Raw genomic sequence first — 25,021 nt, forward strand, 5'->3', positions numbered from 1 at the left:
ATGTTTCCAAGCTTTAATTATGTCTTTTATTATGGTGTTTTATGTACTTTAAGATCTATGTTAACACTTAACTCAGATAATTCTTGGTTTATTTTATTATGTTTCTTAATGGACATGTTTGTTTTATGTTTGTTGCTTATGTATAACTTAAGGTTGTTGTCATGCGGGTTTAGCCGGGTACGTCTCCAGTTGGGTAGTAGGTGTGGGGATCGATTTGAGAATGTACCCACGTGGGCGGGTGTGGATTTGAAAATTTTACCCTTCATAGGTGGTGGGCGGGTAGTGGATTTAAAAATATTAGGTGGGTATGGGGATGGAGGAGGAGATATCCGCACCCGACCCGCCCGTTTGTCATCCCTATTTACAAGTGAGCGCAAAAAATTATTGATATTCGATAAATAATATTATAAAATTTAGATTATTGATATTGATGATATTAATGTAAATGTTATTTTAAAATTTTAGATATTAAATATGTATAATGTTTAATTAAGTTTCAATTTATATTAAAATGTCAGGGATTAAATTGAAAGAAAAAGTAAAGAGCCAAATTACAGTTGAAGCCAAAATCAGAGGTTAAATAGTAAAAGAAGTCAAGGGTTAAATTGCATATGAAGCCAAAGACAAGGGGCAAAAAGTTATTAACCCTAAAATCTATCTGATCCCAAAATATTGTTTTCCCAGCGCTCTTTCCACCCCATCTCAATTCTCAACTTACAAACAACGACATCACACCTTTCGCCCCAAATTTCTTAAATTTCCAAATCCATCGACCTTTCCCTTCCCTTAAAACCCAGTTCCCCCTATGGAGTAGATCTAATATTTTCTTAAAGAGTGCCGTTGGCCAGATACTTAACAGAAATTAAACAGATGTCTTCGTTTTGTTCAGATCCAATCCATGGAAAGCGCCCGGAACCTATCGATCACTTCGACCGTCTCCCCGACTCTCTTCTCCTTTTAGTCTTCAATATGATCGGCGACGTTAAAGCCCTCGGCCGCTGCTGCGTCGTCTCGCGTCGTTTCCACGCCCTTGTCCCTCAAGTTGAAAATGTCGTCGTTCGTGTTGATTGCGTCATCTCCGACGACGATTCTTCCGCTTCTTCCTCGGTCAAATCACGTGTCTTCGGTCCCTTTACCAACCTCTTCCGTCTCGTTTTCGGTGGCATTGTCAAGCCCCTCCAAGCTTTGGGCCAATTTTTCGGCCCCGAACGCCGCTCTCTCAACAAAACGCTTACTACCTCTTCATCTTCCTCTTTATCTGTCGGTCTCGGTGGTGGTGATGATGGGGAAATGGACCAAGGTGGGGTTACCCATCATTCTCCGACGCAAGTGCTTCGAAATTTCAACGAGCTTCGTTTCCTCCAAATTGAATTACCCGGCGGCGAGTTAGGGATCGACGACGGAGTTATGCTGAAATGGAGAGCCGATTTCGGATCAACCCTTGATAATTGCGTCATCCTCGGAGCTGCTTCCGTTTTAAACAATGTGCATTTGCAAGTATCGGAGCATGGGAACGACGGATTCGGCATCGATTATAACATCTACAACGGCGATGATAATGGTAGTATCCCCGAGTCATTTTATACCAACGGAGGCTTGAAATTAAGGGTTGTTTGGACTATTAGCTCGTTGATCGCAGCGTCAGCAAGGCATTATTTGCTGCAATCTATAATTGCGGAGCATAAGACGCTGGATAGCTTGGTTTTAACCGATGCGGATGGACAAGGGGTGCTTTGTATGAACGGTGAGCAGCTTGAGGAATTAAGAGTGAAGCCATTATCGGCTTCTTCTGCTTCAAAAAGGACGCTGGTGCCAGCGTTGAATATGAGACTTTGGTATGCTCCTCATTTGGAGTTGCCTGATGGGGCTGTTTTAAAAGGCGCTACTCTGGTTGCTATTAGGCCTAGTGAACAATCTGCTTCGAAAAAGATTTCGGATGCTTCTTGGTTATCAACTGCTTTTGAAGAACCTTATGGTACTGCAGCTAAGATGCTGGTTAAGAGAAGGACTTACTGTCTGGAGATGAACTCGTTCTGATGTCCGCTTCATGTTCTGTGCAGGTAAAAGTTCTTATTTGTTGGATTTACTTGAATATGTTGATTAATTTACTAGAAAACTATTTGATGTTCGAATTGTTCATGTCCATATGAGAGAGTGTTTTAATCTGTTAGTTGGCATTCACTTATTCCCTTTTTGACCATTTGAGTTGTGAGCAGCCTTGCGTGAATTTTGTGAGCAAGGAAACATCACGGAATGCATGTGGTGTCTCAAAATTAGCATGCTCTGAGTTCATTCTGTTTTTTTAGTTTTTGATATGCTTGCATCACCTTTTTATTTATTCATCTCTTATGAATTTGAAATCCATTTTGCAATTTTCAGGGAAAGATGCACCAACGGTCTAGGGGGTACAAGTGATAGCTTTTTTTAAAGCTGATGATAGGACCACAATTTTGTTACGTATTGTTGCTTAATCTAGGGGCAGTGTCCTATGAAAGCTAAACCTTGCTTTGGAACGCCAGTGACCGTTGTCCCTGCTTTTTGATAACGCACTTCAAGCGCTTGAGCTTTTGTGCTTTGACTGGTAATCAAAATGCATCTGCTGGTTGTTTTAATTTTCAGGCATATTCATATTAATGTTGTAATAGCTTTCAGTTTGTAGTCTTTTATTCTTTTATCTAAAATTTCTCTATATGTGAATATTGTACGTATGAAGATGGCAAACTTTATGTTATATACATGTGAATTTTATCAATAAAATGTAGTTCGCACTTAGCTTTTCAAGTTTCTTCCATAAATTGACTGTAGTCCTTGTCAAAATTTCATGAATATTTTATAGGTTTATTTTTTTTTTTTGATAAGAAGAGGAGGCCTTGTTAAAAACCCCCTTCATGATTATTTTATAGGTTTATCTTTGCAAATTCTTTGAACTGTTTGTTGAACCAGATTTTGGAGGCATGTAGCGGTCAGAACTCATAGTTAGTTGCTGGGTTTGTTATTGCATTAGTTCTACTTCTTACGCAAATTCAATGTACTTCATTAAAAAAAAAGAAGAGAAGAAAAAGTGTAGAAGATGTACTGTATGCTTGTCCTGTTGATCCGATTATGCTTTTTGGTAGTTTCAATGAAGTTTACTGAAGCCTAATTTGCTAATTTAACTTATAGCAGCATGATCTATGGTAATATCATCTCTACTTGCTTCTATCATTCTCTGTCTATAGTTGTAACTTGGAAGCAGCAGATGAGCACAGATAAAGTCCTCCGTCTGAATTTTATCTTTTGGATGTTCCTGAATTGGCTAAGTTACCCAGAAAACAAGATGATTGTTCCATCCAAGCGTGGTAATATGAGTTTTTTAGTTTTCTCATTATCATTTGGATATTACGAGTGGGCAACCATTGAGCTTGTGATACTTTGTTTTTCCATTTTTGGTTTCCAAGCATGATAATGAGATTAGCACTCTTCCACATTTTCCTTATCATACACGAGAGAAAGAAAGAGACATCATGAATATGTATGTATATATATATATATATATATACTTCATTCAATGTTGTTGGATGGCTTTGATGTGGCATTTAGCAGTAAAGGTTGCGGGTGTAAAGCTGTATCTAAATGATCAGTTGCCGTTCACGACCTGTTTTTATGATTTTGGTTGATTGCCCATTTCTATTTTGTAGAATCTTCCCCTCCCCCCAGTTTTTTATGGTTCAACAATTATTAGTTAGCTGTTTCTGTTTCTTCATCTGTTTATCACATGAGGGTTTATGTCAATAGCTTGCAATCCACGTGAATGAAGTATGGATTCTTGCAATCAGCCACAGCAGTTCTATATAACAGAAGCCTGCCTTAACAGAGTTGACAAAGAAGAGGTTATGTTCGGCTTTAATCTATATATCTATAAAGATGGAAGATGGGAAAATTAAAAATATGAGGAGCAGATCCAGAATAATGTGACCCACATGCTAATATTTAACCCGGCAATGCTTGTGATTTGTAAAGCAGTTGGTATAGTGGTGGAAAATGGAAATCCATCATTATATCGCACTAAGACCAAAACAATTCATTCAATATTCTCTTAAATTTTCTTTGATGACCCACTAATCCAAACCTCATTTTATCTCTAATACAGACGGACACACCTACACACAACAACATCAACATTATGACTTGAATCGTTAATATTGAAAGGTAATCTCTTACTCACCACCACAATTTTTTAACTACAATTCAATAATAATTATAAATAATTCATATCCAAATAGATTTTAATTATTTTATCTATAATATATAACAATAAATAATATTAGTGAGATTTATTGGGAGACACATTTTCATATTTAGGAGCCTACCATTTAATTTAAAGGGATAAAAACCCTTCTAGGCAAAATTCTCTCAATCATTTTGTTCCTTAAATTATTTTTTCCCTTTCATAGCTGTCGAGCTCAATATCATTTCTATCATACATGACTTCTTATCTAAATCAATTACTCATGAATCGTCATGAGTTACTAATTTTTACTTTGTTCATCAACAATAATAAAAAACAATCCTTGTAAGATACAACAAATTAATATAAGACACGGAATAAAATTTAAATTAAAATAAAATCTAACAGTAATTCATATATGGGTTACAAAATAAAATCCAACCTCTTAATTATTTTCTTGCATGCCAAATCAGTCAAGTTTTGTACATTTCCTTTCCCAAATTGAATAATGAAGTGTCTTTAGTAAAGTAAAATCTATTATTACTAGTTTGACAAATTGATTAAATTACCTGTCCCTTTGGGCAGAAGCACGGGAGGGAGCAAAAAATTGAAGGAATTTAGATCATGAAATACTAGGACAATCGAGGCAGAGGTCAGTGAGACTAACATGAAATTCTATAGCTGCAATGATTGATAGAAGCTCCAAAACAAAGTTGCGCAAGTTAAATAAAATATTTTTAAGCGTTATTTTTTTATATATTATAATTTTTAGAAGAGATGTTATAAATAAAATTTAAACGTCAACATATAATTTTATTGTTTTATTGAACTAAAATTTTAAAAAATTCAACAAATTTAAACAGGATCAGTGCCCTCGCTCCGAGATTAGCACAAGTTAATCCACCTAGGTCCAATGCATATATTAAATAATTAACCAACCTTTCATAACCTCATCGGAAGCTTAAAACTAATATGCAGCAGAGTCCATTAACACATGCCTAAGATCGACTGGCTTACAATTCGAAGGCAAAAACTCAGCATGCAAACTGCTTTTATACACATTTAAAACCATCAATTTTTTTTTTTCTGAAAGCATACGTAAGCTGTGCAATAGAACACATGGGAGCTGTCCTGTCATTTAATTTTGCCACAAAGAAATGAGGGTTGATGTTGTGAAGACGCAAATGATGAACAAGGTTTTTGGCCTTACCAAGCAGGTATATATATATATATACACACACAGAGAGAGAGAGAGAGAGAGAGAGAGAGTTTTCAGGACATTGTAAGATGGATGAAAAGAAAATAATTAACTTCAATCAAATTATGTTTAGTTATACTTGTTGGAAACACACAAGGCTTTTTGCAGGCATAGATAAATTATATCCCAATACGCCGAAGCCAGCAGAATCATGACTTCAAAATGGATAAATCATAAATACTAACAATTATCAGAAGCACAAACAATAAAGGTATCCATCATCCAATGCAGGAAGGGAAAGGCATTCACTCACTGCTTCCTTCTCTTTTCTACATCCAAAAATATTTGCTCAAAAAATTAGCATATACGGTTGAAATTAACAGGAAACATGAAGGAACTGCATGGTGTTTCTGCACAAGTTTCATCATCAAAAACATGGTGATGGTGCCAACAGCAAACAATACTTGAATGATAAGCTGAAATAAGATGGTTCCATTTCGAATGGTATAATGGTAATTCACAAAGATTTGGCACAGTTTCATTCAAGCAGCATGTCCCGTTAACGTACATCACTAATGCTACGTTTGATATAAGTGTTAGTTATTCTTCATGTTTTAGCAATAAATTAATTGCACTTGGTAATTTTTAACTACTCCCACAATTTAAATTGAACAAAGAAAAAAATTATGGCTTATTTTGAATAGGTATTATATTTTTCTGGAGATTTTACTTATCTTGCTAACTTCAAACTTAAATTTATGCTAATTCTTCTTTATGTTATGACAACCTATTTTAAAACTCAAATAATGACTTTGAATCTTTAAATCTTTGCTCAGACAATCAAAAATGACTTTGAACTTTAATTAGTAGTGAGAGATGATAATAAATTAAGTAGGTTGTAAACTTTTTAATTTGTAAAATCTACAAATAATGCCCCTCTTCTTTCTCAAGAAGTTTAGCTTTCCATACCTAAATGTAATGCTACACATACTAGCTTCACCTATAACATTTCTTTAATTGAAAGATATTACTTAAAACCTTTAGAAGAACAACAAGACACAACAAAAAAATGCCTTGAGACCGAAAGAAAACATCACTTCCTTTCTTTTTCCTTACAATAAACAGCAAGTCTAAATCTATAATCTTAAGATCTAATCTCAATTTAAAGCATCATTATTTTTCTTTAAGAAAAATAAACCCTACCTAGAACTCTATGTTGCCCTTATAAAGTCACCAACATTGAGCTGAATGTGTTCTCAAAAGTAGCTACCTTTCTTTCTTGAATAAAGAGAGCAAATGGAGGCAGCAATTTAAAGTATTCATCAGCATAAATATTTTATTTATAGGGCTGAATAAATATTTTTAAGTAAAAAGCTTGACCTTTTTTACTCTTTTTTTTTCTTTTCAAAATGCTTTTATCCCATTGTTTACTTGCATAGTTATTTTATGACATCCCATATAAAGAGGAGTGCATTGAGTTGTTTTAATGCTATTAACTTATGGGAACTAAGGGTATGCTGTAGAAATAAGCAGTAATAGCTAAACCATCTTAACTATCATTCCATCACCATACTCATTTCTCTTATCCATAAACTTGATACTAGTACAGGTAGTATTTTACATTTTATTCCTACAATGTACCCTTAAATCTTTAGTGATATGATATCGTAAAGAAAGTCTACAAATGATCTATAATAAATTATGTATCTCAAATTTAAAATAAACATTTAATATGAATATGGTCCAACATAATTATACTTATCTTTTTTTTAAACAATTCATATATGTGAAAAGATTAAATCTCATAGAAACACATATACCTAATAAAATGTAAGATTAAATTTCATATGAAGACATATATTCGATATAAATATTTGATGAGACTTGGATGCATTTTACATAATGGTATATTCAGATTTTTAAATAAAAATAACTCACAAAACTTAAATTTCTATGTTAATAATCACAAAAACTCAAACATTTAACTTTCCAATTTTTTTTTATCAATTGTGGAAGTGCCGAGTTCCCCAAGTTCTACTACAAGCCAATTTAGAAAGGTTCTTTCTTCTTTATTACTGAGATTTGACTTTCTAATATGAAACTTATGATTGTTGTCATGTATTTATAATATTTATGAACGTTTGGTAATTAGTTTTTATCAATGATTTTTCTTTTGTCATTATTGGCTTTGATTTGACAATAGATCTTTTTAATCTCAATGCTTTAATGATTTTTGTCTTAGCATTTTTCACTGTAAGAACAGTGACAGCTCAATTTCAATAATATATATAAATTCTATTAAAACCTAGCTTCATCCTGGCTAAACCTAGAAAAAACACTTACCATGGAAGCAACCGCTGATCTTGAAGTTTGAGAGCTCGAGGTCTTATGTGCATGGAGATTTCCCCTTTTTATCTTTTTTCAGATCTAGTTTACCGTTAATCATCTAGAAACTTTAACTAATCAAAAACCTGACAGTCTAGATGATCCATTGCCATGTGGTGAAGTTAAGGTTTACAAGGTCACACCCTATTTGAAATGTGAACTTTTATTGTTCTAACTCAGTGCCCAGCAAGGCTTGGCCACCAAGAAACTAACACCTGGCATTGGTTCATATATGTCAGGGAGAAGGGAACAGACAATGAGACAACCAGCCGATCCTTAGTCACAAAAACCTATGCAGGAATCATGACAAAACGGGATTGTCTCAGGAAAGGCGGGTTAATACACGGCTAATATACGGCAATACCGGATACATTAAAATGTATTTAATAAATTCGGTTTAGCGGTACCTATTATGTTGACAACTAATAATGTTTTAGGTAGAAAATATGAAAACCTATTAAAAAATTTGGTAACCGGTAAACTTTGGTTATCGGTAAGTATCTATCCTTTTTATAAAAGTGTCCATACTTTTAACATATCAAGTAAATTTTACCGGTTTTATCATAATGAATCTGGTTTTGTCATATTTTTACTTGTTATATTATAAAGTATCTATCCTTTTTATAAAAGTGTCCATACTTATTTCACTGTGAAAATATATTTATTATTATCTTTGGTTAATATTGTTAAATTTAAATTCTAAATAATATTTTATAAAATATCAAAACAATCAAATAATTTTGTGTGTAAATGAAATTATTAAATTAATATTGTATGTGGAAAACATGAAACACTATTAAAAAAAATTGAAACATAAATTACATAACTTTAAAAAAAATATCTATCCTTTTTATAAAAGTGTCCATACTTTTTTCATTGTGGAAAACATTAATTTAAGGTTATCTTTTGAGTGAGTTTTAAGATATTAATTTAGTAATTATAGGCGTCTAATAATTTATTTTTTACGTTACGATATATATTATTATTAAATTAAAAACAATAAACATATATATTACATATTTATTATTATCTTTGGTTAATATTGTTAAATTTAAATTCTAAATATTATTTTATAAAATATCAAAACAATCAAATAATTTTTTGTGTAAATGAAATTATTAAATTAATATTGTAGGTGGAAAACATAAAACACTATTAAAAAAATTGAAACATAAATTACATAACTTTAAAAAAAGTGTCGATCCTTTTTATAAAAAGTATGGACACTTTCAATATAATAGGTAAAAATATGATGTAATAGGTAGCGCTTATATAATGTAATAGGTATCGTTTATATAATGTAATAGGTAGTTGTAAAATATCTATCCTTTTTATAAAAGTGTCCATACTTTTTTCATTGTGGAAAACATTAATTTAAGGTTATCTTTTGAGTGAGTTTTAAGATATTAATTTAGTAATTATAGGCGTCTAATGATTTATTTTTTACATTACGATATATATTATTATTAAATTAAAAACAATAAACATATATATTACATATTTATTATTATCTTTGGTTAATATTGTTAAATTTAAATTCTAAATATTATTTTATAAAATATCAAAACAATCAAATAATTTTTTGTGTAATGAAATTATTAATTAATATTGTAGGTGGAAAACATAAAACACTATTAAAAAAATTTGAAACATAAATTACATAACTTTAAAAAAAGTGTCGATCCTTTTTATAAAAAGTATGAACACTTTCAATATAATAGGTAAAAATATGATGTAATAGGTAGCGCTTATATAATGTAATAGGTATCATTTATATAATGTAATAGGTAGTTGTAAAGTATCTATCCTTTTTATAAAAGTGTCCATACTTTTTTCATTGTGGAAAATTAATTTAAGGTTATCTTTTGAGTGAGTTTTAAGATATTAATTTAGTAATTATAGGCGTCTAATGATTTATTTTTTACGTTACGATATATATATTATTAAATTAAAAACAATAAACATATATATTACATATTTATTATTATCTTTGGTTAATATTGTTAAATTTAAATTCTAAATATTATTTTATAAAATATCAAAACAATCAAATAATTTTTTGTGTAAATGAAATTATTAAATTAATATTGTAGGTGGAAAACATAAAACACTATTAAAAAATTTTGAAACATAAATTACATAACTTTAAAAAAAGTGTCGATCCTTTTTATAAAAAGTATGGACACTTTCAATATAATAGGTAAAAATATGATGTAATAGGTAGCGCTTATATAATGTAATAGGTATCGTTTATATAATGTAATAGGTAGTTGTAAAGTATAGGCGTCTAATGATTTATTTTTTACGTTACGATATATATTATTATTATATTAAAAACAATAAACATATATATTACATATTTATTATTATCTTTGGTTAATATTGTTAAATTTAAATTCTAAATATTATTTTATAAATATCAAAACAATCAAATAATTTTTTGTGTAAATGAAATTATTAAATTAATATTGTAGGTGGAAAACATAAAACACTATTAAAAAAAATTGAAATATAAATTACATAACTTTAAAAAAAGTGTCGATCCTTTTTATAAAAAGTATGGACACTTTCAATATAATAGGTAAAAATATGATGTAATAGGTAGCGCTTATATAATGTAATAGGTATCATTTATATAATGTAATAGGTAGTTGTAAAGTATCTATCCTTTTTATAAAAGTGTCCATACTTTTTTCATTGTGGAAAACATTAATTTAAGGTTATCTTTTGAGTGAGTTTTAAGATATTAATTTAGTAATTATAGGCGTCTAATGATTTATTTTTTACGTTACGATATATATTATTAAATTAAAAATAATAAAAATATATTACATATTTATTATTATCTTTGATTAATATTGTTAAATTTAAATTCTAAATATTATTTTATAAAATATCAAAACAATCAAATAATTTTTTGTGTAAATGAAATTATTAAATTAATATTGTAGGTGGAAAACATGAAACACTATTAAAAAAATTGAAACATAAATTACATAACTTTAAAAAAATTATCGATCCTATTTATAAAAAGTATGGACACTTTCAATATAATAGGTAAAAATATGATCTAATAGGTAGCTCTTATATAATGTAATAGGTATCGTTTATATAATGTAATAGGTAGTTGTAAAGTATCTATCCTTTTTATAAAAGTGTCCATACTTTTTTCACTGTGGAAAATATTAATTTAAGGTTATCTTTTGAGTGAGTTTTAAGATATTAATTTAGTAATTATAGGCGTCTAATGATTTATTTTACGTTACGATATATATTATTATTAAATTAAAAACAATAACATATATATTACATATTTATTATTATCTTTGGTTAATATTGTTAAATTTAAATTCTAAATATTATTTTATAAAATATCAAAACAATCAAATAATTTTTTGTGTAAATGAAATTATTAAATTAATATTGTAGGTGAAAAACATGAAACACTATTAAAAAAAATTGAAACATAAATTACATAACTTTAAAAAAATTATCGATCCTTTTTATAAAAAGTATGGACACTTTCAACATATTATAATGTAATAGGTAAATTTGCAATGCTATCGGTATAAATATACCGGTTTACTTATAAAATAGGTAAATATAAGCCTACCTATTACATTATATAAGCGCTACCTAGTATGTTATTGTACTTTATAATATTTTCGGTTAAATAATATAACATAACCGGTCTAAATTTTAACCGATCACTTGTTTTACCGGTCACGCCGTATATTAGCCGTTTTTTAGGCGCCGCACCGCAGAACTACCCTGACAAAACACAATATAAGCTTGTCCCGAATGCCGGATTTCTTTTTAGAAACCAAGAAATTGACTGTTTCTTGGTACTATATTTTATGCACAAGCACAACACAACGCAACACGTTTATCCAAAAAGTATGCCTCAAAAAAATAGTTAAACAGGCACAAAAATATTGAAGCTAATTAAGGAAAACTAAAGCAAGGAAGATAGTTTTGAATGTCAAATGCTAGTAATCGTAAAGAACTTCGATTCAATGAGGGTGTTGACTGTTGAGCTTACCAGGGAAAAAATACGGGGCAAGAGGGAACTTTTCCAGTAAACTGGTTAGTTCTTTTCTTTTCCTTTCTGATCTGAGATCCTGCTTCCATCCCCGTAGCAGAGCTGCAAGCGGCCTTCTAATCCAGCTGGGAACTGATGGTGGTGATGGTTGTCCACTGGTGGTGTGCCAATGTAGAAGGGTGGTGATCCTTCTATAGAAGAAAACCTCTGGAAGTGATGAGGCAAAAAGGAAGGAGAATTGGACTGAAGGGTCCCCCTATTGTAACCAGCAAGGCCGGAAGAGATGGTGAAATTGAGGTTGTAGTCACCCCCTGGCACCACTGGTGTTGTTGCCACCGGTATCAGATGTTCAGTATTAGGAACGAACGAAAAATGATGCAACTCTTGATGGTTTTCACCCGACACGGTGAACTGCGGTATTAGTATTTGTTGGGGCAAAGGGTTTCCTAGTTGGATTTGTCCAGGAAAACCTGGAGAATGGTTTCTAGAGGAAGAAGAAGAAGAAGGTCCAAGGAGCCCCGTTGTGAAGTAATCCATTTGAGTGACAGGCCACTGCCTGGGGTTTTGATGAGCTGAAGCTGTAGGATTAGTGTCAGTGTTGCTAACACTGCCAATGCCACACGTGAGCAACTCGGTGAAGGAAGAGTTTTGAGAAACGGGGTTCACATTTTGTGGATCTGGAATGCGAGACTCTTTCTCTTTCTCCTTTTCTTTTGCTGCTCTTTCCCTTGCCCGTTCCCGAGCCTTAACACGGATCTCGGACCTCGAAAGGGATAAACCAGAGTTCTTACTCGTCTCAGACGTGCTACTGCAAGCTGATTTGGACAAAGAAAGGTGCTGCTGAGTTTGGTTTTGTTGGTAATTATTTGGTTCACCATTTAACTCGACATCAGCTGAGTCAAACCCTTGTTCAGTTCCCCCACTTGTTCTTTTCTCACCACTTAATTGCATTGGAGAATCAGGAAATGATGTGTTAAGTGAAGGAAGCTCTGAAATTGCATCAGCAGCTGCTTTAATTAGCCACTCTATTGCTTTACTAGGCTGATCATACCCCAATCGATCCTGTAGATCATAAAACTGTATAGCTGTGGTGACAGATAACCTTATCCTCCTGTCTCTCAACCCTTTTGAAGTCCAAACCTTGCTGTGCCGATCTTTGCCACCCGAGGCTCGAGAAACCCTAATAATTCTCGAGGAATGGTGCCAACCTCGAAGCTTGTTAACATCAGCTAGACCATCAACTCCACCGCCATTTGCACTATCCCTTTTGATGAGAGCTCTATCTTCTTTGTCATCAGGGTAGTTGTCACTACCTCTCTGACCTATCTTGCTTGACTCATTTCTCCCACCACTACCAACTCTTGAGAACTTAGAGGCTTGTGTCTGAATCCCATCCACCTCCATTCCACTTTCATTCCTTTCTCACAAACTCAATTCCTCCCTCCCCCGACACTAACCCCTTATTACCTTTTGTTTTGTTGTTTGTTTCACTTGTAAAGAGAGAGAAAATATGGGATTTTGGAGAAATGTTAGAAAGTGAAACGGGAGAGATGGTGGTTTAAGCGAAGAAGAGAAGGTGGGGCTGGGATGCCCTGTGCATTGATGACGATTACACAGACGGTAGTTTAGTTATGTGTAGTGAAAAAAGGCCTTCCTTTACGCTTTGATATATCACGGTCCAAGTCAGGAGACTTGCATTCCCCCCTTCTTGTTTAAGCTTTTTGCAGCTTCAGTGCTTTCAAAAGCATGGCCTGAAAAATGGCAGCCACAGTCTGCAAGAAAAGCAAAGAAAAGTTAAGGATTTAGTAAAAGGGTAAAATTATTATATGATGCTCCAAAAGATGAATTTTTACAAACTCATTGGTCATCGCAACACACACACGCTAGCTGAAGTCTTACAGGGCTAAAACCTTTGAGCTGAGAGATGAGAGAGATATCTGACATTTTGTTGTTTATGTGTACTTAAGGAGCTAGAAAAGAGTTACAAAGACAAAACCAAAAGTCTTCTTTTCAAAAACGATAAATGCCTTTAACAAAAGTTGAAAGCTCTCCTTGCTGCCATAATATTACCTTGAATCCGAGAAAGAAACCCTCTTTTTTTCTGCTTCACAGTTAAGCTAAACGAAAGCAATAATTGCTTGTTGTATGTTAGATACCGATCTAAAGCCAGCCCTTTTTCCCTCTCCTTCCTCTTCCTTGAGTTATTTAAAACCTTTTTCTTTTTGCAGCTGACCCTAAAAATGGCAGACACCAGCAGCAGCAGCACTATTTATCCTAATAAAAGGACTATTAAATGACAAACCCCCCATTAATAAATCTACTGTTTCTGATATTACCAACAAGTTTAGAGCTGTTTATGGAATTACCAACAAAGAAGAAAAAAAGCTCTTTTTCAAAAGGCCAAAGAAAAAAAAGAGGGTTTATGTTCACTTTGAAAAACGTTGGTTGGTTGGTTGGTGTTAGAGGAGTCGAGTTCTCAGACAAACAACAAATATTTTGATTATTCCACCCCTCTTTCTCTCTCTTCTTTTGGTTTCCCTCACTAGTTGAAGTGAAAACAGATGTTTTATAGAATCCAAACCCACACAACAGATCTGCAAATCTTCCACAGCTACTTTGAAGAAATTAGCTTCAGCTCTAAACAGATCGGTTACCTGCAACAACAACAAAATACCAACAAATTAGAGCTCGTGGGATATTAATATTAGCTTCTCAACAAATGTCAACTGCAGTATCGATTCTCATCTCCAATTAAATCCCCGGAAAAAAAGATAAAGCTAAAACCTTTATATCTATATTTTTCAGCGTACTTTAGATCAGCTCTCTTTAATCCCAAAACAAGCTGTTAAAGATATTTCATTTTTATTCCATCGGAAAACAAGCTTTACAATTTACAAAACGAAGCTTAATTTTCCTTTTTCTTTTCTTTTAACCATGAAAAAAAAGCAACCTAAAGAAGATTTAAAGACCCAAAGAAACAAGATTACTCTTAACAACACAGATAAAGCGACAGGAACAAACAATGAACCTTGTAGCTGATTTTCTTTGGCTTCCAAAAAAATAATTTAACAAAAAAAGAAAGAAGGGTTGCCAGCAGATTTTTCCTTGGTCATATCTCCATTTAGCTCCCTAGAAAGTAATGAACCAAAGGAAACAAAACAAAACTTTCAATTAGTAAGCAAAAGCTAATTAATTCACTTGAATTTTCATACAAAAAAAAAAAGATTTATTACATCGAAAAAAAACTTGCAGCAAAGCTAGGGTTGGGATGTTTGGTAAGAGAAATTTTAGGACAGAAAATTGAACATAAAAAATCCAAGGAAATGGGAAACGGTAAGGAAAGACGGGAAGAAGATATTTGGAAGCTGATGGTGTTGGCGTTGTGAATCTGAATTATATGAGAGGTTTAAAGTGAAGATATCGGGAAACGACAGACTCCGCGCCGTTTCAAATCCAACCTTCTAATTTGTGCTGTTCTCCACATTTTGCCCCTTACTCTCTCCTACATTTACATCTTGCCCATTTCCTTTAATTAAATTTTCAATTATAATGACACTGATTAAAAAGAAAGTTTAAATAATTATTAATACACATGTTTAAGGTTCAGTTTGTATAAGATAATTTTACTTTTAGGTTTATTAAATTTGATTTGAATTTAATTTATACCAAATCATATCAAAAAATATTTAAATACAAATTAAAAGTAATTGAGCTTAAACATACTCAAATCTTCAATTTTCCAAATGTTATAATCATAACAATGTCAATTAAGTTAATTTTCAATCGACTTCAATTATAAATATGATATTTGTACTGTTTTTATATTTTAAATCATTCAATACTAATTATGATGAATTTATATTTATCGACTTTACCATTAATTGAGTGAAAGAATTTAATATTAAATCTTAATATAGGATTAGTTTCAAATTCAATATTTTAACATTTTCTCTAATCAATTTATGTATTAAATTTCTTTAAAATTACTTTTATCATTATAAATCTCTTTAATTACTTTTTCAAATATACATATATACTGGGTAGGCCTGTAAACAAACCGAACGGACATAAACGGGGGTATATTCATGTTCGATCATTTAACTTTAACCGAACAAATGAACGAATAAGAACATAAACGAACAAAACATTTATTGTTCGTGTTCGTTCGTTAAGGAATGTAGCTTGTTCGTGTTCATTCATTTAAATGATGAACGAACATAAACGAACGCAAATGAACGAACGTAAACGAACATAAAAGAGCACAAGAAATGAACGTAAACGAACATAAATGAACAAAACAAATGAACATAAACCACAACAACAATAATCACATAAAATTCATTAATGGGCTTTTTTTTATTTGTATTTATAATTAATTGAATTTTAAAATATTAAATGGGTCTAGAGAGATTGAGTTAAACATAAATGAACAAACATAAATGAACGAACATAGACGAACAAACATAAATGAACAAATATATTATCAAATGTTTATGAACGTAAATGAACGAACGAGCCATCTGTTCGTGTTCGCTAATTTAATTAAACGAACACAAAATTTTGTTCATGTTCATTCGTTTAATAAATAAACGAACATAAATGAACTTCCCACCAAACGGTTCGCTGAACGTTCATTCATTTACAGGCCTAATACCAGTAGGCATGTACAATAATGGCTCTGATTAAAAAGAAAGTAATCATTAAAATATTATTTTGTATATATATTGAAAGGATTGTATAATTTATTAGTAATAGACATATTCAAAAGTAGAGTTTGAATAAGATAATTTTGATTTAGGGTTGGTTAGGTTTGATTCAAATTCAAACTTTTGGTATGAATTATAACAAATCCAAAAATATATAAAAATATAAATATAAATTACAACCCCACTTATAAATAAATCCTATTATGACTCCATAAAATTATATATCTAATTTTTACAAAAAATATTATTTTTAATAGAATATATGTATTATATCCAAATGAGCACCAAACTGTTACAAATCAACAAAGAATTATAAAATAAATATATCTATTTTCCTATCCCCACGTTATACAAATATGTGGATCAACTTTAACTATGATTTTTAACAATTTTCGCTTGTACAAGTTCTCTAATAAAGTAATTAAGGTCCTCTTCGTTCCTAATAATATTACTAAAGTATCTTCTATTACGTTATTCTCAAATGAAGTATATACAAACATTCTAAAGTATTTTGAGAATAAAGATGCATGGGGACTTACCTTTTAACATAGAAATTGACCACACCACCTCACGCTCCCACTCTCATACCCTACGACGAATGTCATATAGGACCAGCACTGTCATCCAAATACCAGACGAGAAAACACACTCGAAAAAGAAATAGTTTCTAATCTCTATCTCAGTTGTGCACGATAGACGGAAGCCATCGACCTTCACATCCATAAACAACAAATGATCCTTCGTTGTCAAACGACCAATCACTATCAACCACGACATAATAACGTATCGAGGAGCATGCAACGGAAACCATAACAATTTCTGTCATAAAATTTTATCCCTTCTATCACGTTCCTCAGATTTTAAACAAATTACCATGAGTATTTTGTTGCATTTAAAATTATGAAATACTACTTATTATTTGCCAACATAATCATTAGTAGAGTAACGAGGGATATGATTTCAAACATTAATTTTAATTTCTATCTTTATACAATTCTTACCATTATTTACCTTATATATGCATTATTAATGAATAAAACAATGTCATTTAAATCATACAATATCAGCTGAAAATAACATTATATTTAAAGAAAGAAAGAAAACCCTCTAATTTACTTAAAACCATGCATAAGTATGTATCGCGAATGCATGAAACAAATGACAAATACATTTATGCTTTGTCCAAAATGAATGCAATCCATGAGATATTATCAGACAGTTCTATTACTTCAATAATCTCCGAGACACGTATTCAAGCTTCTCAGAGTTTTAATAGAACCCTTTAAATTTGCTTGCTTTTTCATAGTAAAACTTTATGAAGAGTAAAGAGCAGTAGCGTAAATACTTGCATATTATCTTCTACATAATCAACTGACAAAGAAAAAGGAGAGTAAAAAATTGAATTGTTTATCTGATATGAAAAATAAATTCGAAGCCTCATTACTCCAATTAAATTTTATTCTCTACCTCAACTTAATGTGTTGTTTCGGGTTGGGGTTGATACTCAATTATTGTTAGTATAGATGTCATTAATGGCGGTGACAGCTGGGAAATTAATTTACTGTTTCAAAAACGATTTTTTTTTTTACGAATTCTAAATTTGATCTTAATCTTACTCAGAGAATAGGGGACTATAAGAGAAGGAAGGAGAGTGCTCCTAGTGAGTTCAAAATTCATGACTTAAAAAAAATGAGAGAACAAAGATGAATAATTTGATCAATCTAGACTTCTTACAGTCAGAAGATCATTGCCCTTGAATCTTCATTGATACATATTGAGGTTGAATTACTAAAATAATTTATTAAATGTAAACAAGATATAAGTAATTATTATATAACATGTTATTTACTATTCATAGATATCCGCTGAATATTAAAACCTTAAATCTTAAGTGGTCACTTAATTAGTAATTATAGTAAGATTAAAGGGTTAATGTTTAGCAAGATAGAAAGTAGAGCAGCAAAGCAAATGTCATAATTACCGGCTCAACCAAATGTCAAGTTGAGAACTTAAGTCACTAAAGATAGTAAAGGAAGATGTTAATGGGGTCACTTCAACCGGATACAAACATTTTTAAAGCAGAAAGTTTGAAGACATTGAGGATTTGAGATTTTGTTTTTCTCACTGTTCAAACAATGCTTTATTTGTAAAAAATATGTATATACTAATACTCGGTCCGTACGAGGAATGATGTGTCTCATTATCCTCCAACCACTATTTATTCATTATTTATTTATTTATTTATTATAATTAGCAACATTATTATTGCTAATTTATTGTTATAAATAACATTGTATCTTCGCTGGCAACCAAAATAGCACCACCACCACCATCATCGGAGTGGAATTGAATTCGAATAACGAGGATTTTCACTTTAAGTAAATTTCAAACTTACGATTTATAAATTAATTTAAACTCTTTTTTTTCTTAATAAAAATTTGACTTTTATATTCAATTTTAAACTTGATTGTTTGAACTCAAATTTCAATTATATATATATATATGGGGTATGATCCAATTATATAGTGTAAAACTTTTTAGTTTTAAACTTTTTTAGGATAGTTGGATAAGGAAAAATTAAAGACAGAGATTAATAGTAGGAAATGTGAAGATATTCACAGGAAGAAAAAAACAAGGAGTTAATCTCAGCCTTTGATTTCCCCTCATCCAATGATCATAAAAAAATATAAAACTTTTAGTTTTACACTAGGTGTAAGTGAATCCTAAACCTATAATATATATATATATAAATATAAGTAAACACATATGCTACTAACATTTCTTCATCACCCCATATATATATACATATATATATATATAAATCTTTTAAGTTAGGTTTTGTATATTTTAATTCTTTTATGTGAAAAATTACGTAATCTCATAGTATTTAAAAATTTAAAAATTAATTTTAAAATCAAATCCAAAAGAATTGTTAAAACATACAATTAATACGAATAAAATAAAATTTAAAGATTAAATTAAAAAAATATCAAAGATCAAATATTAATATACTGTAAAAGGTATAAAAAAGAGTAGTCAAGACGTAATGAGTCTATTTTTCCAATTTTTATATGTTAAGTTTTAATTATCACCTCCATCCGAATCCATTTATTTTTATATGTTAAGTTCTAATTATCATCTCCATCCGAATCCATCTATTGGTAAAAATAAATATTATATTTAAAAAAAATAAATTCAAATAATTACATTTATAATGATATATGTTATTAATTAATTTAAAAATAAATATTATATTATAATCATCTTATACTATTAAAAAAATCTTACACGATTTAAAAACAACTGTCATCTCCATCGGAAATAATCTCACGTTAGCTATAGACGTAGAAATGATTATCCACCCGCCCCCCATTTTGAAGCTCCTGCTTGATTATTAAGCTCTTTTTATCAAGCTCCTTTTATAAATTTCAAAGGCCAGAGAATACCCAAAAAGATAAAATAAAAATTAAAGTAAAATGATTTGAAAAAAAACTGAAAGATAAAAAAATATTATTAGATTCATGTTAATATAGTATGATTTGTTACCTTATTTATTGACCTAATAATAAACTTCTTATGAGAAATTTGTTAATTATCGGTGCTCGATCTATTGATCGACTAATTCAGATTGAGTATTGTAGAGTCGAGGACGACCGTCTCAATTCAAATTACTCTATTCATAAACACCATGATTCAAATCTCTAACATTACTTAAAGTATCTAGTGTCTCATCCCACTAGATCAAGTAATTAAGTAATTGAGAATTTAAATTGAATTTCGATATTCAAATCTCAATTATATAATAACTGAAAATAAGAAAAGCAAGAGCAACCCACTAAAAACGAACCATTTAAAACGTGAGAGATGGCCTTAACTGGGGAGGGGATGCTCCAATAAGTTGAAAGTGCATAAAACCAAAGACAGAGATAATATATATTATAATGTGTTCCATTGAATCCAATAAGTAAAAGCAAAAGCAATCCTTTCTCCATCTCTCAAAGATGATGGTCTCCATTATTTATGCACTGAGTACGAACCCCATATATATATATATATAAACCTGATGGGTAGCAAAGGCAACAGAGGAAGAATCACATGCGTTGGTGTTGGATTTGATGATTTTGTATATTATTTAGATGCAAAGAAAAACAATCATACCCGAAGACGTGTTCTCGCTGTCCAAGGTTTCATCACTTGCCGGGTAAAAAGAAGCCAAACCTGAATGTAATCACCGCACACTTTCTCTAATATTCTTCATAATTTCTTTTTTATTATTATGATTTAGTTTTGACAAATATAAAATAAATTTGAAAATGGTACATGGGGAACTTGGAAAAGTAAAGTGATTTGAGTTGTTCCAGAGAGGGTTGGTTGTTTGTTTTAGGGAGTGCAGAGTGCATAGAGGGTAAGAAGCGAAGGCACGTGTCGTGGTGAAAAGGGAGGGAGGGCGTGCAATCTATCAAGGATTAATGCATTTGGCCGACCTGTCGATGCCAGAAGCTGAAAACGAAAACAGAGTGGATTTGTATTTGATGAGTCTGTCTATCCACTGCAACCGTCACTGTCTGGGGAAATAATTAAACAGCAATAACATTGAGAGCTTTGAGCTTCCTTTAACTTCAGGGGTTTCACTTTCTGTTCAAGTTTTTACAGCTCTTTTTTTCAGCCATCACCTCTATGTACCGTGTTGGTTTGGTACTGAATATTTTCTCTCTTTACCTACCTATTTTCCGGGTCAACACTGAACACCACACTGAGACACCCTGGTTTCAGATGTGGGAAAATTTATATAGTTTCTTCGTTCTTTGCTTTTACTCTGAACTGCATGCCCACGGGGCACTTCTACATAGAGACACTTTAATATAAGATTAAAATAAGACACTATCGATTTTATTATTATTTAAATAATAAAATCAATAAAAAATTACTGGTAATATTATTATTTTTACCTTAAACATCATTTTTTTAACATTTCTGGTCATTTTTTAGCGCCTAATAATGTTTCCGGTCAGTTTTCGAAAATCCGGTTAATAGCCCAATAATAACAAAACCGATCATTTTTTAACGCCTAATAATGTTTCCGATCATTTTTTACTGAATTTGTTATTTAAACAATAACAAAACTGATAGCGTCTTATTTTAACCTTACATTAAGACTGTCGTATGTGAGCATTTCCCATACCGACGTTTTATATCAATAACTCATTCTTTCAAATATACACCTAATTTATTTGTTTAATGCATGCATAAATAATAGATGCGTTGGTTGTTTTCTACCAATCATTTGTTGATATCATTGACCGATTTAAAAAAAAATCAAAAATACATTCCAAAAGTTTAGTATATATCATATTTTTAAAATATTAGATATAAAAATTTTCTTTTTTCCCCTTAACATATTTAACAAATATATATTTTTAAATTAATATAGATACACTTGTTCTCCTAAGGAGATTAGTGTATCGGTCAAACTTTTATATGCTATATAACTATTGAAGAAAATAAAAAAAAAATTCAAGAATGAATGTTCAGACAAAAATAAAAAGAAGATAAACTTTTATTTGAGGCGCATATAATATGTTGGGCTAGGCCTATTTTAGCTTGAGCCCAAACCCAATCGTCTCCTCATGCTCTCAAGTCCTAACTCCTAAGTTCTTAGGGTTCTAAGTTTCAGTCATTTCCCTTCTTCCCTTGTAAAAAGTTGGCGAATTAAGTAAGAAGAAGATGGCTGCAAGCTTTGCTTCCAGATGCTCCAGGGGTATGTTGTGATTTTGTTCACATGAGTGTTTGTTAGTTTTTTTTAAGGGTTTATATTTTCCCTTCTCTCTGTTAATGGGCACTTGCGGATTTATGAACACTCAGCATACAAAGCATTCCGATTCAACCTATACCAATATGCATGAAGTTTTAGTTTTTCTTGCAGAGGTTTTCCTTCGATTGATGTATAGAAAATCCCTGTAGTTAGCTATATGTTTGGGCCAAAATAACTGAAGGATTTTAACTATCCAGTCTTGGAATTTCATAGTTTCTTTTTGGAGGGGTTTGGGTTTTAACACATAGCTAGGGTCCGTAGTGTGAGTTATTGCTCATCTCCACCTGGAAGTCATTTGCATTTTGTATTTTGTCTACAATTTAATGTTTTGACCTTTTCCCACTGTGTTTTCTGATTCTTTAAGCCATTTATGCTTCATTCGATGAGCATAGCTTTAAGAAGCCTCTAATTCTTGGTTTCACAACTAATAAGTCTCTTTGTGTAGCATTTTAGGTTGAGTTGCCTGTGAATATGGATTTGTCCGTCCTATCATGCTTCAACCCCCCTCCCTTTCCACGTTTTCATCTTCTGGATAAGTGCGTAGTTCATTTTGTTCATCCTACAATTGATGTACCATAAGATTTAAACACCTCCATCTCCATTTACATAGTTCATTTTGTATCCAGTCTTGTTTCTCTATCTTTTGTTTGACACTATGGTATATGCAGTGGGCCGTTCGTTGATGGATGGCCTTCGAAACAACTTCCCTAATTTACCGAGCACATCAAGAGAGACTATATGTGGCAGTTTCCTGTATCAGGTCAGTGTGATTTCTAGCATGATGTTTCTTTTAAGCTTGTATTATGATCTGTGAAATCATTCGCATGGAGTGCATGCTGGTGTTAATTCTTGATATGTTATCCTTGGAAAATTAGGATAAGCTCCTCAAACTTCTGGGAATAGACAAGCCTGTGGAAACAAGTTTGAAAAGGTTGGTCAGGATGTCATTTTTGGTCGGATAAAATTCCGAGCCATGCATGCCTTGTTAACCTAAATGGTTCAAGGAGATAGGCATTTTTAATCAGCATCAAGTTTGGGGTGAACTTTCCCCTGCTTTTTACTTGCTGGTTAAGCATCAAAGATGGTAAGAACCCTAGTCAGCTTTTGAAAGACCTGCATATTGGACCTAGGGGATGGTGGCCTGAACTAATTAAATGTAATTTCAGTGGTTTTGAAAGGAGTTGTACCTATTGTTAATGGAATCTGTATTAAGAATCTCGTGTTAGGATTCACATAGCTTATTTGAATAGGATAACTGTTCTTGCAGCTTGATGTCAGTGTGTTCAGATTTTGTTCAATGTTCGGACAATACCTGTATGGTTCTATGATGGTTGAATTTGTGATATTCTCTTTCAAAGGTAACCTTATTATTTGGTTTAATTCTGCAGCAACAAAGGACTTTTATACAGATGAGAACTGTTCTTAAAGTAGTGGACAACTCGGGGGCAAAAAAGGTCATGTGCATACAACCGTTGAAGGGGAAAAAAGGGGCAAGATTGGGAGACACCATAATTGCATCTGTAAAGGAGGCCATGCCTAACGGAAAGGTGAAAAAAGGGAAGGTGGTATATGGTGTCGTTGTGCGTGCTGCCATGCAGCGAGGCCGTTGTGACGGGAGTGAGGTGAAGTTTGATGACAATGCAGTTGTTCTTGTTGACAAGCAAGGTCAGCCGATAGGGACCAGAGTTTTCGGTCCAGTCCCACATGAGCTGAGGCAGAAAAAGCATGTAAAGATCCTCACGTTGGCGGAGCACATTGCCTGAAGCATGGATCTCAAGACCCTCCTGAGCATTATGAAAAAAGGCGAGATTAATCTGCCGTTCTTTCCCTTTTCCTGTCGTAGAGCTAGATGGAAACTGAACACTTATCACCATCCTGAGCAATGATGTGTTGATGTTTGCCTGATTTTCAACGAGAATTTGACATATCTGATTAAAAAAAACAGCTTTGATAATCAAAGTAATTCAAATTCATGCTTCATGCACTGTCCAAGTTCAACTATTTGTTTCACACTGTTTGGCGGCAAACAAGCTCCTCTAGACAGTAGCATCTAAAAATCCATCCTGTAAAAAATATATTAGCTTTTCAAACTCTACATATACGAGAATCCAGATTAGAAGTAAACCTCGATATCAATGTCTTAATTTATAATTTTTTTTGAACATGTTAATTTATAATGTATTATATGAATTAAATATAAAATTGATTTATTAACCTGTGAAGTAAAAGTTTTGAAAAATAAGTTGTTGTCCATAAAAAAACATATTTGAAATATATATGTATTAGATGAGACAAGAAGTCTCTCAGCCTTGAACCTTTTTATTAATGAATTTGAAATTCCTAGTATGAATTTGATAAAATCACGTTTTTATATTTTAAACTATAATTTTTTTATTAAATATTAACTATGTATTTGAAATATATATGTATGTATTTAATTAATGTTATATAAAAAATAAATCTAAAATTCTAAAATTTCGATTTTGAGACTTTATCTGGAATTAAATTTGAAATATTATCATGTATTTTAGTTTTTCCATCGTGTCATCGGTGTGAAGTGTGTTTTTCCTATTCAAAGAATTGGAAGTTGTTTTCCGACAAATTACACCCATGTGTTTGCTACGTGTTTTACTTTATTAATGATTTGCCCAGTGATTGCTAAGCACTAACA

General features: G+C 31.7%; 3 protein-coding genes across 3 annotated transcripts; 2 read left to right on the forward strand and 1 right to left on the reverse strand.

Moving 5' to 3' along the window:
• Positions 1-696: 696 nt before the first annotated feature.
• On the forward strand, positions 697-2,781 carry LOC120190190 (F-box protein At5g46170-like). Its single transcript, XM_039193304.1, has 2 exons — positions 697-2,060; positions 2,380-2,781. Exon 1 carries the CDS (start codon positions 871-873, stop codon positions 2,035-2,037), a length of 1,167 nt encoding a protein of 388 aa, XP_039049235.1. The 5' UTR covers positions 697-870; the 3' UTR covers positions 2,038-2,060; positions 2,380-2,781.
• A 2,714-nt stretch (positions 2,782-5,495) lies between these two features.
• LOC120190189 (transcription factor TCP2-like) lies at positions 5,496-15,238 on the reverse strand. The gene is made up of 6 exons (XM_039193303.1): positions 15,066-15,238; positions 14,827-14,961; positions 14,263-14,486; positions 13,903-14,066; positions 11,833-13,604; positions 5,496-5,734 (listed from the first exon to the last, which is right to left on the reverse strand). The coding sequence occupies exon 5, from the start codon at positions 13,234-13,236 to the stop codon at positions 11,878-11,880; it is 1,359 nt and encodes a 452-aa protein (XP_039049234.1). The 5' UTR covers positions 13,237-13,604; positions 13,903-14,066; positions 14,263-14,486; positions 14,827-14,961; positions 15,066-15,238; the 3' UTR covers positions 5,496-5,734; positions 11,833-11,877.
• A 6,890-nt stretch (positions 15,239-22,128) lies between these two features.
• Positions 22,129-24,330, forward strand: LOC120190422 (50S ribosomal protein HLP, mitochondrial-like). Its single transcript, XM_039193506.1, has 3 exons — positions 22,129-22,296; positions 23,019-23,110; positions 23,739-24,330. Exons 1-3 carry the CDS (start codon positions 22,263-22,265, stop codon positions 24,111-24,113), a joined length of 501 nt encoding a protein of 166 aa, XP_039049437.1. The 5' UTR covers positions 22,129-22,262; the 3' UTR covers positions 24,114-24,330.
• The last annotated feature ends 691 nt before the right edge of the window (positions 24,331-25,021 follow it).

This window comes from Hibiscus syriacus, unplaced genomic scaffold (genome assembly GCF_006381635.1).
Source record: "Hibiscus syriacus cultivar Baekdansim isolate YM2019G1 unplaced genomic scaffold, ASM638163v2 tig00116962_pilon, whole genome shotgun sequence".
NCBI classification, from domain to species: Eukaryota; Viridiplantae; Streptophyta; class Magnoliopsida; order Malvales; family Malvaceae; genus Hibiscus; species Hibiscus syriacus.

Bases quoted from the DNA above. Each gene is read 5' to 3' on its own strand.
- LOC120190422 (XM_039193506.1), top strand. From the start codon at position 22,263: ATGGCTGCAAGCTTTGCTTCCAGATGCTCCAGGG. The intron at 22,297-23,018 runs GTATGTTGTGAT...TGGTATATGCAG, and splicing joins TGCTTCCAGATGCTCCAGGG to TGGGCCGTTCGTTGATGGAT. The intron at 23,111-23,738 runs GTCAGTGTGATT...TTAATTCTGCAG, and splicing joins GTGGCAGTTTCCTGTATCAG to CAACAAAGGACTTTTATACA.
- LOC120190190 (XM_039193304.1), top strand. From the start codon at position 871: ATGTCTTCGTTTTGTTCAGATCCAATCCATGGAAAGCGCCCGGAACCT.
- LOC120190189 (XM_039193303.1), bottom strand. From the start codon at position 13,236: ATGGAGGTGGATGGGATTCAGACACAAGCCTCTAAGTTCTCAAGAGTT.